General features: G+C 26.8%; 1 protein-coding gene across 4 annotated transcripts in view; it reads left to right on the top strand.

Annotated features, from left to right (window-relative positions):
* LOC107437964 (translocation protein Sec63) overlaps positions 1-9,075 on the top strand; it is a 29,898-nt gene extending 20,823 nt beyond the window's left edge. For 2 of the 4 annotated variants that reach the window (XM_043052683.2, XM_071179894.1), the window contains exons 14-17: positions 625-783; positions 993-1,238; positions 1,814-1,912; positions 6,900-9,075. In XM_043052683.2, coding sequence (XP_042908617.1) covers positions 625-783; positions 993-1,238; positions 1,814-1,912; positions 6,900-7,145 — 750 coding nt within the window. In that variant the 3' untranslated portion in view covers positions 7,146-9,075. Of the gene's footprint in view, positions 1-624; positions 814-992; positions 1,239-1,813; positions 1,913-6,899 lie in introns of all 4 variants that reach the window. The other 2 variants (XM_043052682.2, XM_043052681.2) reach the window with 1 other exon arrangement.
* Positions 9,076-12,212: the final 3,137 nt, after the last annotated feature.

Below are 12,212 nucleotides of genomic sequence, written 5' to 3'. Positions count from 1 at the left end.
ACGAATACCTTGATTAAATTCATCTTTTTGTATTTTAATGTTATTATGGAGGATTATCTTTACTACTAAAAAAACTCATCTCTGTTATTATGGAAAGGTGCATCTACAAAAAAACTTCCCAACATTTAGGCATCCATGCATTTAGAAAATCATGACAAAAGATTTTTTCAAGTATTCCAAGATAAATCCTCCATTATTTTCAAAATATGTATATTTCCATCTAAAGTTTTCTTTACATTGAACTTTCTGATAAAGATATAAAAAAAATTAATGAAGTTTTAAAATACTGAATTGTTGAGTTTTCGGTTTTAATGAATATTAAGCTATGTATGCAGACCTCCTATTTTTTCTATCATTATCTTGGTACCCATCTTTTTTTCCTATTTTTATATTGTTTTGATTGTTGTAATAGTTTTAAAGTAATTAGTCTTCTAGTTTACTTGAAGCTTAAATCAATTATAGTTATATTTCTTTTTTAAGTAAGGTTTGTTGTCTCCTGTTGATTGGTTATATTGAATGTTTTTAACTAGTCATAGTTTGTAAATGTTAATACATTGTTGGATAATTATGAACTTTTGATTCTTATATTAATTACTATGATTTTTTTCATTTCTTTTTCATCAGCCATCTAGTACAGTTAATGGAAATGGTTCTCCTAAACCAGCAAAGCCAAAAGTTTGGGAAAAAGCTGGAAAGAAGAAAAAAGGAAAAGGTGGGAATAAACTAAAGAAAAAATCCTCTAATGCTGTTTCTAAAGCTTCAGTTCCAGCTAAAAAACAACAGGTGAATGGTTCTCTGCCCAATTCTAAGCCTGTAAGTTTTTTTCTAAGCCTTCAGTGTCTTATTTTTGAAGATATTTGTGTATTTCATTTTGTTATACTGGTGCTATGCTGGTAAGGTAATTAGATTAGCATAACTAATGTTGCATGTATTGCAAACTAAGCACTTGTAATAAAGCTTGTTTAAACTTGTATTTTTTTCTCTTTTTCCAGGAAGAAAAAGTTAATGCAAAAGCATCAGATGAAAGTGGTGGAGAAAGTGACTCCGAATCAGACCATAACAGTGCAAATTCAGTATCAGGTGATGAAAATGAACCTAGCGTTGAGAAAACTGAAAAAGAAGATAAAGATGTAGAGGATAAAGAATGGGATATTTATGAAAAAAGACTATCTAAAAAAGAAGTTTTAGAATCTAAGTCTAAAAAGTCTCATAGTGTCCATTGTCCTTTCTTTCCTGATGTAAGTTTTAAAGAACTCTTAAGAAGTTTTTAGCAACTGTTGCATTCTTAACACCTTTATATTCTTTTAACTTTTTTTTTAATAAAAGGTAAGATTTTATAGGATTAGAGATTACTAGTAGTTTTTTGTTGTAGTTTACCTGAAAATATCAATTGTGAAAAATAAATTATTCAATTCATATTTAGATAGTATATATAGTCAAATCTCAATGTTTGAACATTGAAGGAAATAATGTCAAAAACTAGAATTGTTAAAAATCACTTATTAATAACATGAGTTAGGAAGAAAAAAAATTATATATTGTCGTGAAAATCAGTCTATTTCTATGACTGAAAATATTTTATTGAAGAATTATTTATAAATTTGAATTTTATAGCCGTACAAATGTAGTTTAAATATAAAATTGATAATGCTATATTGTGACTATATTCATTTACTAAAAAATAAATGGTGTCAACAAGATTTCATCTTTACCATTTAGAAATTGCTAAATCTTTTTTATATTTATTTTGATAAATACCTAATTTTATTTCATTTTTACTTAATTTTTTAACATTGATTTCTTTGCTTTTCAGAATAAACAAGAGTTTTGGTGGGTCTATGTATCTGATAAAAAGAAACACTCTCTTATCACAGCTCCTTACTTGGTTACAAATTTAGTTTCTAAAGAAAAGGTAAACTGCTTGATTGCAAATAATTTTTATGTATTCAATGTAAAAAAGTATTTATAATAATTATAACAAAGCAATTATATGATACAAAGGACAACATAACAAAAACAATATAAATTTAATAACATCCTTCATTAGCAAATTTCTTAATTTTTTATTATTTGTTTTAGATATAAAATTAACAAACGTTGTTTCTAAGTATTTTGAAATAATAAAAGTTCATTTAAATTTTAATATAGTTTGTATTTTAACATCAGTCAAGAGCTTTTTCCCCATTTACCACTTTCTATAAGTTATTTCACATGTACTTTTAATATTTCCTGTTGATTTGAAGTTTCTTTGTATAAATCTTACGAAAGTAATCCTATTTTTGTAAAAGTAATCCTATATTTATTTCTACTGTATTGTTTGGCGCAGCATGTCCTCTTTTGGACTTTGTGCCACTAAACCATACATTCAATCCTATATTTATTTCCTATTTTAAATTTCAAAATAATGTTTTATTCCATGTTCTTTCTATTTAACATTAATCAGGTTTTATATTTTTATTCTAAATAAATCGGTCATAAAATTAGCTTATTTATTTTTCGCGTATGTGTTTCCAACCGGATTTGGTCTGTGTGGTATTATCTTAAAATTAAAATATTTCATCCTGAAGGCAAAAATATTCTAAGAATTAAAAAATCTGATATTTGTTATTTAAGTTCTTTGTACTCGAAGTTAATTCTTAATTGTTGTTTCAAATGTATTTTGAAGGAAAATATTTATTCAATTGTACAGTAGGCTTTTTACTATCCAGTTTCTCTACTATCTAGCCTAGTAAAAAAAAAAAAAATGATGTCTAATGGATCTAACTGCTTGTAGAATCCATCTTGGTAGATGATAGAGATGGAGAATCTAGAGCAGGGGTCTCCAAACTTTTTTGATCATCGACCCCTATATAATTCTTCAAAAATTCCATCGACCCCCGCAAAAGTAATTTTCTGTTAATTAAAATAAAACAATATTAGATACTGTGTTTGTACATTTATTTTCTGATTTTAAACATTTATTAAAGTAATAGTACATTGTGTAACAATAGTTTTATGAAAAATATATTAATATTGAAATTTAAATACCTTATTATTAAATAATAAGTAATTATGCATAAGTAAATATAATAAGTAAAGTAANTAATTGCAATAATGAATAAGAATATTTGTTTTATAATCAATATTAATTAGTTGAAAATATAGAAAACATTAAAATTAAAAAGTTCTTTGGTAGAAGATGTATAGACCAAAAGACCTCATAAGTGGAATGCTCAAAAATCGAGAAAAGTACACATGCTTTTCAAAAATCTATAACTTCGTCAAAAAAAATCAAATCGATTTGAAATTTTTAGGGCTTACATAGAACGGTTGAAATAACTATTTTCTATTAACATAAAGTATAAAAAAAAATTTTTGCAAGTTTGGCAGGTGTTCAAACTTAACACATTTTTTAACCATAGAAACAACCCATGATGAAAAGCTGGATTCAGTTCGCAAAAAATAAAGTATTGCAATTTGATCATATGTAACTAAATGTAAAGGGTTCACTTTAGAACATATCAAATTTTCATGCAATTTGAATGATTTTTCGCAGTTCTATGAACATTTAAATTTAGACCATTTTTTCGTAGATTTCAAAATTTTCGCAAACTTTTGACCGGTAGTGTACTTTTACTATTTCCTGTTGATTTGAAGTTTCTTTGTATAAATCTTACAAAATTAATCCTATTTTTGTAAGAGTAATCCTATATTTGTTTCTATCGTATTGTTTGGCGCAGCATATCCTCTTTTGGACTTTGTGCCACTAAACCATACATTCAATCCTATATTTATTTCCTATTTTAAATTTCAAAATATAATGTTTTATTCCATGTTCTTTCTATTTAACATTAATCGAGTTTTATATTTTTATTCTAAATAAAACGGTCGTAAAATTAGCTTATTTATTTTTTGCGTATGTGTTTCCAACTGGATTTGGTCTGTGTGGTATTATCTTAAAATTAAAATATTTCATCCTGAAAGCAAAAATATTCTAAGAATTAAAAAATCTGGTATGTGTTATTTAAGTTCCTTGTACTCGAAGTTAATTCTTAATTGTCATTTCAAATGTATTTTGAGGGAAAATATTCATTCAATTGTACAGTAGGCTTTTTACTATCCAGTCTCTCTACTATCTAGCCTAGTAAAAAAAAAATGAAGTCTAATGGATCTAACTGCTTGTAGAATCCATCTTGGTAGATGATAGAGATGTAAAATCTAGAGTGTTTCTGAAGCAGTTCTCTGTACATTATGATTATCATCTAGTTATCACTTTTCACATAAGTGCTGATTTTTATTATGACTTTTTTACATTAACCATTTATCTTAAAATGTGTAGTTACTTATATCTTCAATTGTTTGGGAAAGGGGTGTGTAAAGTGGAACTTTGTCCTGTGCAATTATTTTGTCAATTTTTCCATTCAGGAGTCTGGTGTAATTTTTTTTTTTTCTCCTCTGGTAGTAGTTTAATGTGAATTGTTCAACATATTGATGCAAGTATAGTTGTTTGTAGGTTTGTAAAATTAAATTACGAAATTATTTTTGTTTAAAAAATTAAGTTTTCACCTAATAAAGAAATAAAAGAAATTTCACTGACAACATTTTTGATAAAGTTTGTCTACTAGACTGTGGGAAATACATTGAAATTCTATTAAAATTTAAATTTACGTGCAATAATTAAAAATCTTAACTCAAATCTTATGAGAGCCGATTCTTTTATCAAAAAATTATAACATGAAATAAAATCCAGCTTTGATCCCCTTGTACTCTTGTCCTGAAGGCAGTGTTGCCAGGTGCTGATAACCGTTCACCCCCAGATGGCATTGTAAAATCCCCTTAAAAAATTTTTTAAAAAACCAAAAATTTTTAACTTAATGTATAAGTATTAAAAAATAGTACAAAAGTTAAATAATGTATAGAAAACGTTGCTTTAATACTTATTATTATCAACAAATTAATCTTTTTTACATTTCAATCGTTACATTATCTTTAATTTCTACTAAAATATTTAAGATATTTTTTTCAATACTTTTTGACTGGTACATTTTTTCATAAATATTTTATTATCTACGATGTAGTCTTTTTTAATATTTTAATTCTAACATTATGCTTAAATTTTTGATAAAATATCCAACATATTTTCGTCAATACTTTCTGATTTGTAAATGTTTTCGCTGTTAAGCATTTTTAACGTGGAAGAAGTAGATACAAAATCCTTTACCCTTAAATCTTTAAACTGCTTTTCGTGTTCCCATCTTTCTTGTACGTTTGTACGTACTTCTTTTTTTCTTTATCCTTTGGCATTATTTTTAAACCATGCACATTAAAAATTTTAAATAACTTGAAATCAAATTCTCCAAACGTACTAGTTGATCGAGCTAAGTAATAACCTACTACATTCAACAAAAGGGTAACGGTCTAAAATTATATCTTAATCTTTTTGTTTTGGTTTAACATATTGATTTTCATATTACAGTCGAGCTCGGATTTAACGAGGGAAACGAGAATATTTGGTTGGATCAATGTTAAGTCTATGGAACAGAAGTCGCTTTTAACGAGCAAGACCCGGTTTTAGCGAGCAATATTTTTCTGTCTTGCAATCTTTTTTTCAAAATGATAAGAAATGCGCCCGAAATTTTAAAAAAAAAAAAAAAAAAAAAAACACGAACTGAAACTTCAAAGTAAGCTAGGAAACTACTATTTTAAATATGTAGATTATTTAAAATAAATGTTTTGGTAAGAATCTTTTCCTTTATTTTTCTTTCCGTTTATTGCTTCATTCCTTTAAGACCGTAGCGCAACTAGAAATTTTTTGCTGGTTGGGGGGGGTATAGTTGTCATTAAATTAAGAAAAGTATTTAATTTAAAGTAAGTAAGTATTAATTCAATTTTATGTAAACTCAATAATTTGACCTCCCAACCCCCCTCCCTCTTCTGGTTGCACGCCTGCCTTAAGGACCCGTTTATTACGAGCACTCGGATTTAACGAGTACATGTTACGGTCCCTTTGTGCTCATTATAAACGAGTTCGACTGTAGAAGGTAGCCAAAATGAAACTAGTAAAATTCACAAATAACCCTAAAACAAACCCCTAAAAACCAATTTCCCTAAAATACCCACTGAAGATAAAAAATCCCCCTAAATTTAGGGGGAAAACCCCTAATCTGGCAACACTGCCTGAGGGGTATGAGTTCCAAGATCCCTTTCACCTTTTTATTTTGTTTAGCAGGCTTATTTTTGAATACTATTTGTTATCTTATACATATATTTTCTGCTTGTGCTCACTTTTTTACTTTTTAATGCTTAATTTATTCCTTAAAACTAGGAAATATCTCATTGTGTAATTAATTGGTCTGATTCTTCTCCCTTTTTTTATATCCATTGTTTTACATTTTTGCTAAGAAAAGCACTCTATAACTTTTTATCAAGCAGTAAAATTTTGTTCTTATTGTATGTAGTTTAGTCACACTTTACAGTGTTTGAATACCTTTCTTTTTATTGCATACCCTTAGGTTTTAATGGATTAACTAAAGCTTACTTTTAAGTGTGCAGAGTTTTACACGGTATGGCAAGCTCTGACTCTTGTACTTTTAAATTCTGCCTTTATTCCTTTATGTGCTAGAGAAATATTCCTTTGACATTGACCTAAAAATTTCTCCACATCCTGTTTGAATAAGATTTCCTTTTATTGAATAAGCGTCAGCTATGATAAATAAACTGAAGCTAACTTTGAGTATGTTGACTTTGTCACAAAACAGCAGCTCCTGGCTCTTGTGCTATTTAATTTTATTTTTCTCTTATATTTAAGGGCTTAAGAAAGTAGTGTTAGATTGATGAAATCATAATTTAAGTGTGCATATTTTTAAAAAAAAAGATACACATTTTCATTTTATTTGCTCTTTTTTTTCTGTTATTTACAGATTGAATTGAAATTCACGGCCCCACCTCGCCCTGGTATCTACACATATTCAGTAATTGTTCGAAGTGACTCTTATCTCGATTGTGATGTTCTGAAAACAATTAAGTTAGATGTGAAGGAAGCAAAGGAAGTAGACTTGACTAAATTACAATGGGACGTCTCCGAGGAAGAGGAAGAAAAGGATGAAGAAGAAAGTGCTGTTGAGGATTCTGACTTAGCATCAGACATTGAGTCTGATGAAGACTGAACTGTGGGGAACTATATATAATATGGTGGTTAAAAAAGACAGCTTTAACTTTATTGTGCAAGCGCTGGAAGCTTTTGAATGAATTATATTATGAGAGAAATGTCAAAAATGAGGAAGAAAAAGTTTTAACATTTGATCAATTTTTGATTGCAATCTTTTTGTGTGGATTTCTCAAAGATGTTTATATAAGCTCTCTTCAAGATGAATTTTTTATTGAAATAATGTCAAAATTGCATGTCCTTCCAAAGTTTATAAATTTTGTAATTGTATGGGAATAAAAATTTTCTATATTTTTAATCGATAGCTGGTAAAGGCAACTTAAAACAAATATATTAGCAAAAATATATATATATATATTGTTTTCTATTATTTATATACTCACTGTTATATTATCTCTAAATTGCATCAATAAGTATTTAAAACGTGTTAAAAGGTTTGTTTTTCTTTTCTTTTTTAAAAAAAAAAGAGTAAATTTATTTTTTGAAATTTAATCTTCAATCATATTCCTTTTGTATGAGTTCTCATATTGGTTTAATTGTTAAAAAAAAGTTTCATAAATTCTCATCAAATGAAAATTATTCTCATGTGTGCTGATTTTATTTCTTTGCTATAAGTTGTACATATATTTAACCTATTATATTATCTTCAGCAATTGCTGAATTTAAGAAAATATTTTTAAAAATGCTTAGTTTGTAATTATTTTTAACTGCTTAAAATTTTTGTAATATCTCCCATCCTAAGTTTAAAGCAAACTAATATTTGTTTCAAATCTATAGTAAATCTACGGAAAAGGATTTCAAATATATTTTGTAAAAGTTAAGTGTACAAAAACTTAAAATATAGTATTATATTTTTGTGAAATGAGTGTCTTATTGATTGAATGTTAAATATATAGTTACCTGAAAAATTTATTCTGAACTTCAGTTCATTGTATTAAAGTTATTTGATAATTTCTAGTGAAATATAAATTTCTAGTATATACATGCTTTCAAAAGTTTTATATGGGGAAGTACCTTTTTGTAATTTTCTATACAATAAAATAATGATTAGCTTTTCAATTCTTTAGTAAATTTAAACTTAATTTGAATTTTACGGACATAATTTTTAATATATTGGCCAAATATTGTAAGAAAATATGTAAGTATAGTAAATAAGTTTGTCTTATATTGGGCATTTGAGTATTGTTTGTGACGTCTTATTTATTTATCTCTTAAAAGTTTTAAATAAGTCAACTGATAAAAAAAAATAAAACAAATGCTGGTTGTGAACAAATAAAATTTTCTATGTTTTGCGTAAGTGGATGCAGTTTTTTTTTTTATTTTATTATTATTGTTTTAATTTTGTTTAAACCTTAAAATACTTCTTTAATTAAAGTTTTATATTTACATGCTTGAAGATTTTTTTTTGTATTGATTTTAAATTGAATAATATGATTCTGCTGAGTAATGAGTGACTGTTGGGATATTTAGTTTCTATTAGTTATTGATTCCATTTTCATTTTGAAATTCTGAGTGTTCCACAATAACTGCCCTTAAAATTTGTTTTTAAATTTCTTGTCAAAAAATGATATCAAGAAAGTATACTCATTAGGGGTTGCACAATTAATATTTAAGCAAAGAAGAGAAAGATAGAATGAAAACCATCGTCGAAACCTGTTGGAGTGTCTGATTAAACATAGAGGTGTTTCAAATAATTGCTTTTCTGCTTCCTCTAGCAATCACCCAAGCTTTGATGTGTTCCGTCCTTCTTTTCTTAGTAATGATTCAGACTTCGATAACATTTGTATTTTTCTTGGTTTAATAATATTTGTGACCCCTAATGTCTATACTTTATAAACAAGGATTCTAGAATTATAACTTAAGGGTAGTCATAATGAAACACTTTGTATATCGTGATGTTTTTTTTAATAAAAATGCAAATTTAAGCTTTATTTAGTTTCATAAATATATGGGGTTTTTTTTTTCATGTTGCACAAATTCGTATGAGTAAATAACTATCTGGGTTATTATACAATTTATTTAGAATTATATTTATTGGAATATAGTTTAATTAAATTCATAAGAAAAAACATTGCAAAAGTTCTTTATGTAATAGGAAACTTTTTAGTTTATATATATATAAATATATGTATTTCCTCGTTCACTTTTTAGTTATATTTGTCTCGTTGATCTAATATAAAAGGTCTTATACAGATTGTGCAAAAAAATTGGTTGGATTATGCACAAAAAAAAATCAAAAAGTTTTAATCAAACCTCTCAATTCAGTTGCAAATATTAATCTTTACTTAATTATTTATAAATTGGAATTACAGTTGAGCATATCTCACAATATGAATTCAACTTTTACTTCAAATGTTATTACAGCCACACAAAAAAAACTTTACATAAATTTTATTATTTTATTGATTGTTGATATTACAACTGAAAATGATCTATCTTAGGTATATTAATTTTAAAAAATAAATATACATTGTGATTTTATTACATTTTAGTCTTAATATCTAGTCTCTATTTACTTTCATTGCTTTTTATTCAAATCGCTTGAAGTCAATGCTCTTTTTTTCTATACTTAGTTGAAATTGTTTTTTCTCCCAATTCATTTAAAAAATTACATAACTGAATTAAAAGTACTAAACTTGTCATTTTTATCTTTTGTTTAAAATTTTGCATGTTTAAAACAATATTGTTTCATCCAAATCTGTTATTTCATTATTTAATTGCAATTCTATAAATNCCACCTGTTGTATTGAACCCTGGAAAAGGGGATCCTGAAGGTCTTATACAGATTGTACAAAAAAATTGGTTGCATTATGCACAAAAAAAAATCAAAACAATCAGTGTTTTAATCAAAACTCTCAATTCAGTTGCAAATATAAATGTTTACTTAATTATTTATAAATTGGAATTACAGTTGAACATATCTCACAATATGAATTCAACTTTTACTTCAAATGTTATTTTAGCCACACAAAAAATTAGCATAAATTTTACTATTTTATTGATTATTGATATTACAACTGAAAATGATTTATCTTAGGTATATTAATTTTAAAAAATAAGTATACATTGTGATTTTATTACATTTTAGTCTTAATATCTAGTCTCTATTTACTTTCATTGCTTTTTATTCAAATCGCTAGAAGTCAATGCTCTTTTTTTCTATACTTAGTTGAAATTGTTTTTTCTCCCAATTCATTTAAAAAATTACATAACTGAATTAAAAGTACTAAACTTGTCATTTTTATCTTTTGTTTAAAATTTTGCATGTTTAAAACAATATTGTTTCATCCAAATCTGTTATTTCATTATTTAATTGCAATTCTATAAATTAAATATTTTATTTTGATATCGTGTATGTACGTTGTCTTTTCCTCACTATTGATGTTTTAAAAATTTATTATATCATTTTATTCTGACATATTAATGTTTAAGGCAACCAAAAAATCACGTTTTTTTTTTATTTTTGAGTGATTTAAATAGTATTTAATTGATTTTACACAGAAACTGTGGCCAATGCTTTGAATGAAAAATGTGGATATCATTGTTTGAATTTTTAATATTATTTATTCTTTTTATAATATATGCATCAAGCATTGGTTTCATACTCTTAAGTGTATATACTGGTTGTGGGATATTCCATAAGTTTGTAAAATGCAATGAGGAATAAATTATTTTCCACACATGTATTTTTTCTGAATCAATAAGAGTCCTGCAGTGGGCTAATCTTAAAGACAGGTGTCCCAGTAGAACACCGAAATCAAGCATCAGTGGCTAAGGTCAGTAAGCGGGTGGGTGACCACTTTGATCATCCTGCATGGGGAGCAAGAGTGTGCGGTATCGCTCCTCGTTAAACTGTTCTACCGTATATAGTGCTCGACTGCACACACAGGTGGTTGGGCTACCAAAGCTGGGGAGGCTCAAAATTGTGATGGTATGTCTTCGGATCATTTTCATGGATGTTTCCCAGGCTGTCACCAATAGCCCCTTGTGCAGCTCTGCAGCGTAAATGAAGTACCTACCTGAATCAATACGATTTAATTGGAAATGTGAACACAATAAATTACCCCAAAAATTTAAGTTCTATCATAATAGTATGTAAAGCTAAATATCAATTTGATTCTGCAGAAAAGGACTTCAATTCTTTTAATTGTAGTTTTAAAAGAAAATCTTCTTCAGAAGAAAAGTCTTTGGAAAAAAAAGCATAATTCATGCTTACTTAAAAAAAAATTTCTCTATATATTAAGGATAAAATTGCTGCCGTCGTCATCGTTATTTAAAGTTCAAAAAATTATATAAATATTTTTTAAATATCTGATTTTTTTTTTTACATTTACCAATCAAAGTAGTTTAGATAAGATAATGTATAAAAAAGAAATATTATAAATTACTCTTAGCAGAATACATCATTTTTCATTCTATATATATAAGTTTTAAAAATACTTGTATTTCTATAAGTTTTTAACAAAAAGGGTTTAATTGTAATATGTTTATAAGATAGCAGCTTATTTTACTTACATCTAATATAATTATTGGAGTTTCACATCACTTTTATGTTTACTTAGTTTTTTTTATAATTATTTATTTGTCTATTTCGAACATCAAATACTATTTTACATATAATACCCTGACATTATTTCTTCAGATAAAATCTTCAAAATCAGTTTTTAAAAAAATTCCACCTTTAAGAATATTTATAAATTATATTTAAAAACTTTTCCTGTACATGTTATTTTTATTATTAACTCTAAATTATTAATTCTATTTCTATTATTAACTCTAAACATGTTATTTTTAACATTGATATGTTATTTTAGTTTTAAGACAGGTGAAATGAATGAAGTAAGCCACTGCGCCTTTAAGTGAGCTGAGATTGCAAAGCAATAAAAAAAAACGGTAAGCAGTTCCAAGGCTGGTAATTGGTGGCGTAGCCTTTAAAATAATTTAAGTAAGCAAGCCTTCAGTCGTGGTGACATGGTATAGAGCATTCGCCTTCCAATGAGGTGAACCAGGTACGAATCCTAGGGGTGACTGGTCTATACGAATTCCGCACCCAGCTCGCACCAACCAC

This window comes from Parasteatoda tepidariorum, chromosome 4 (assembly GCF_043381705.1).
Source record: "Parasteatoda tepidariorum isolate YZ-2023 chromosome 4, CAS_Ptep_4.0, whole genome shotgun sequence".
NCBI lineage: Eukaryota > Metazoa > Arthropoda > Arachnida > Araneae > Theridiidae > Parasteatoda > Parasteatoda tepidariorum.
This window is presented reverse-complemented; position numbering and strand designations above follow the sequence as displayed.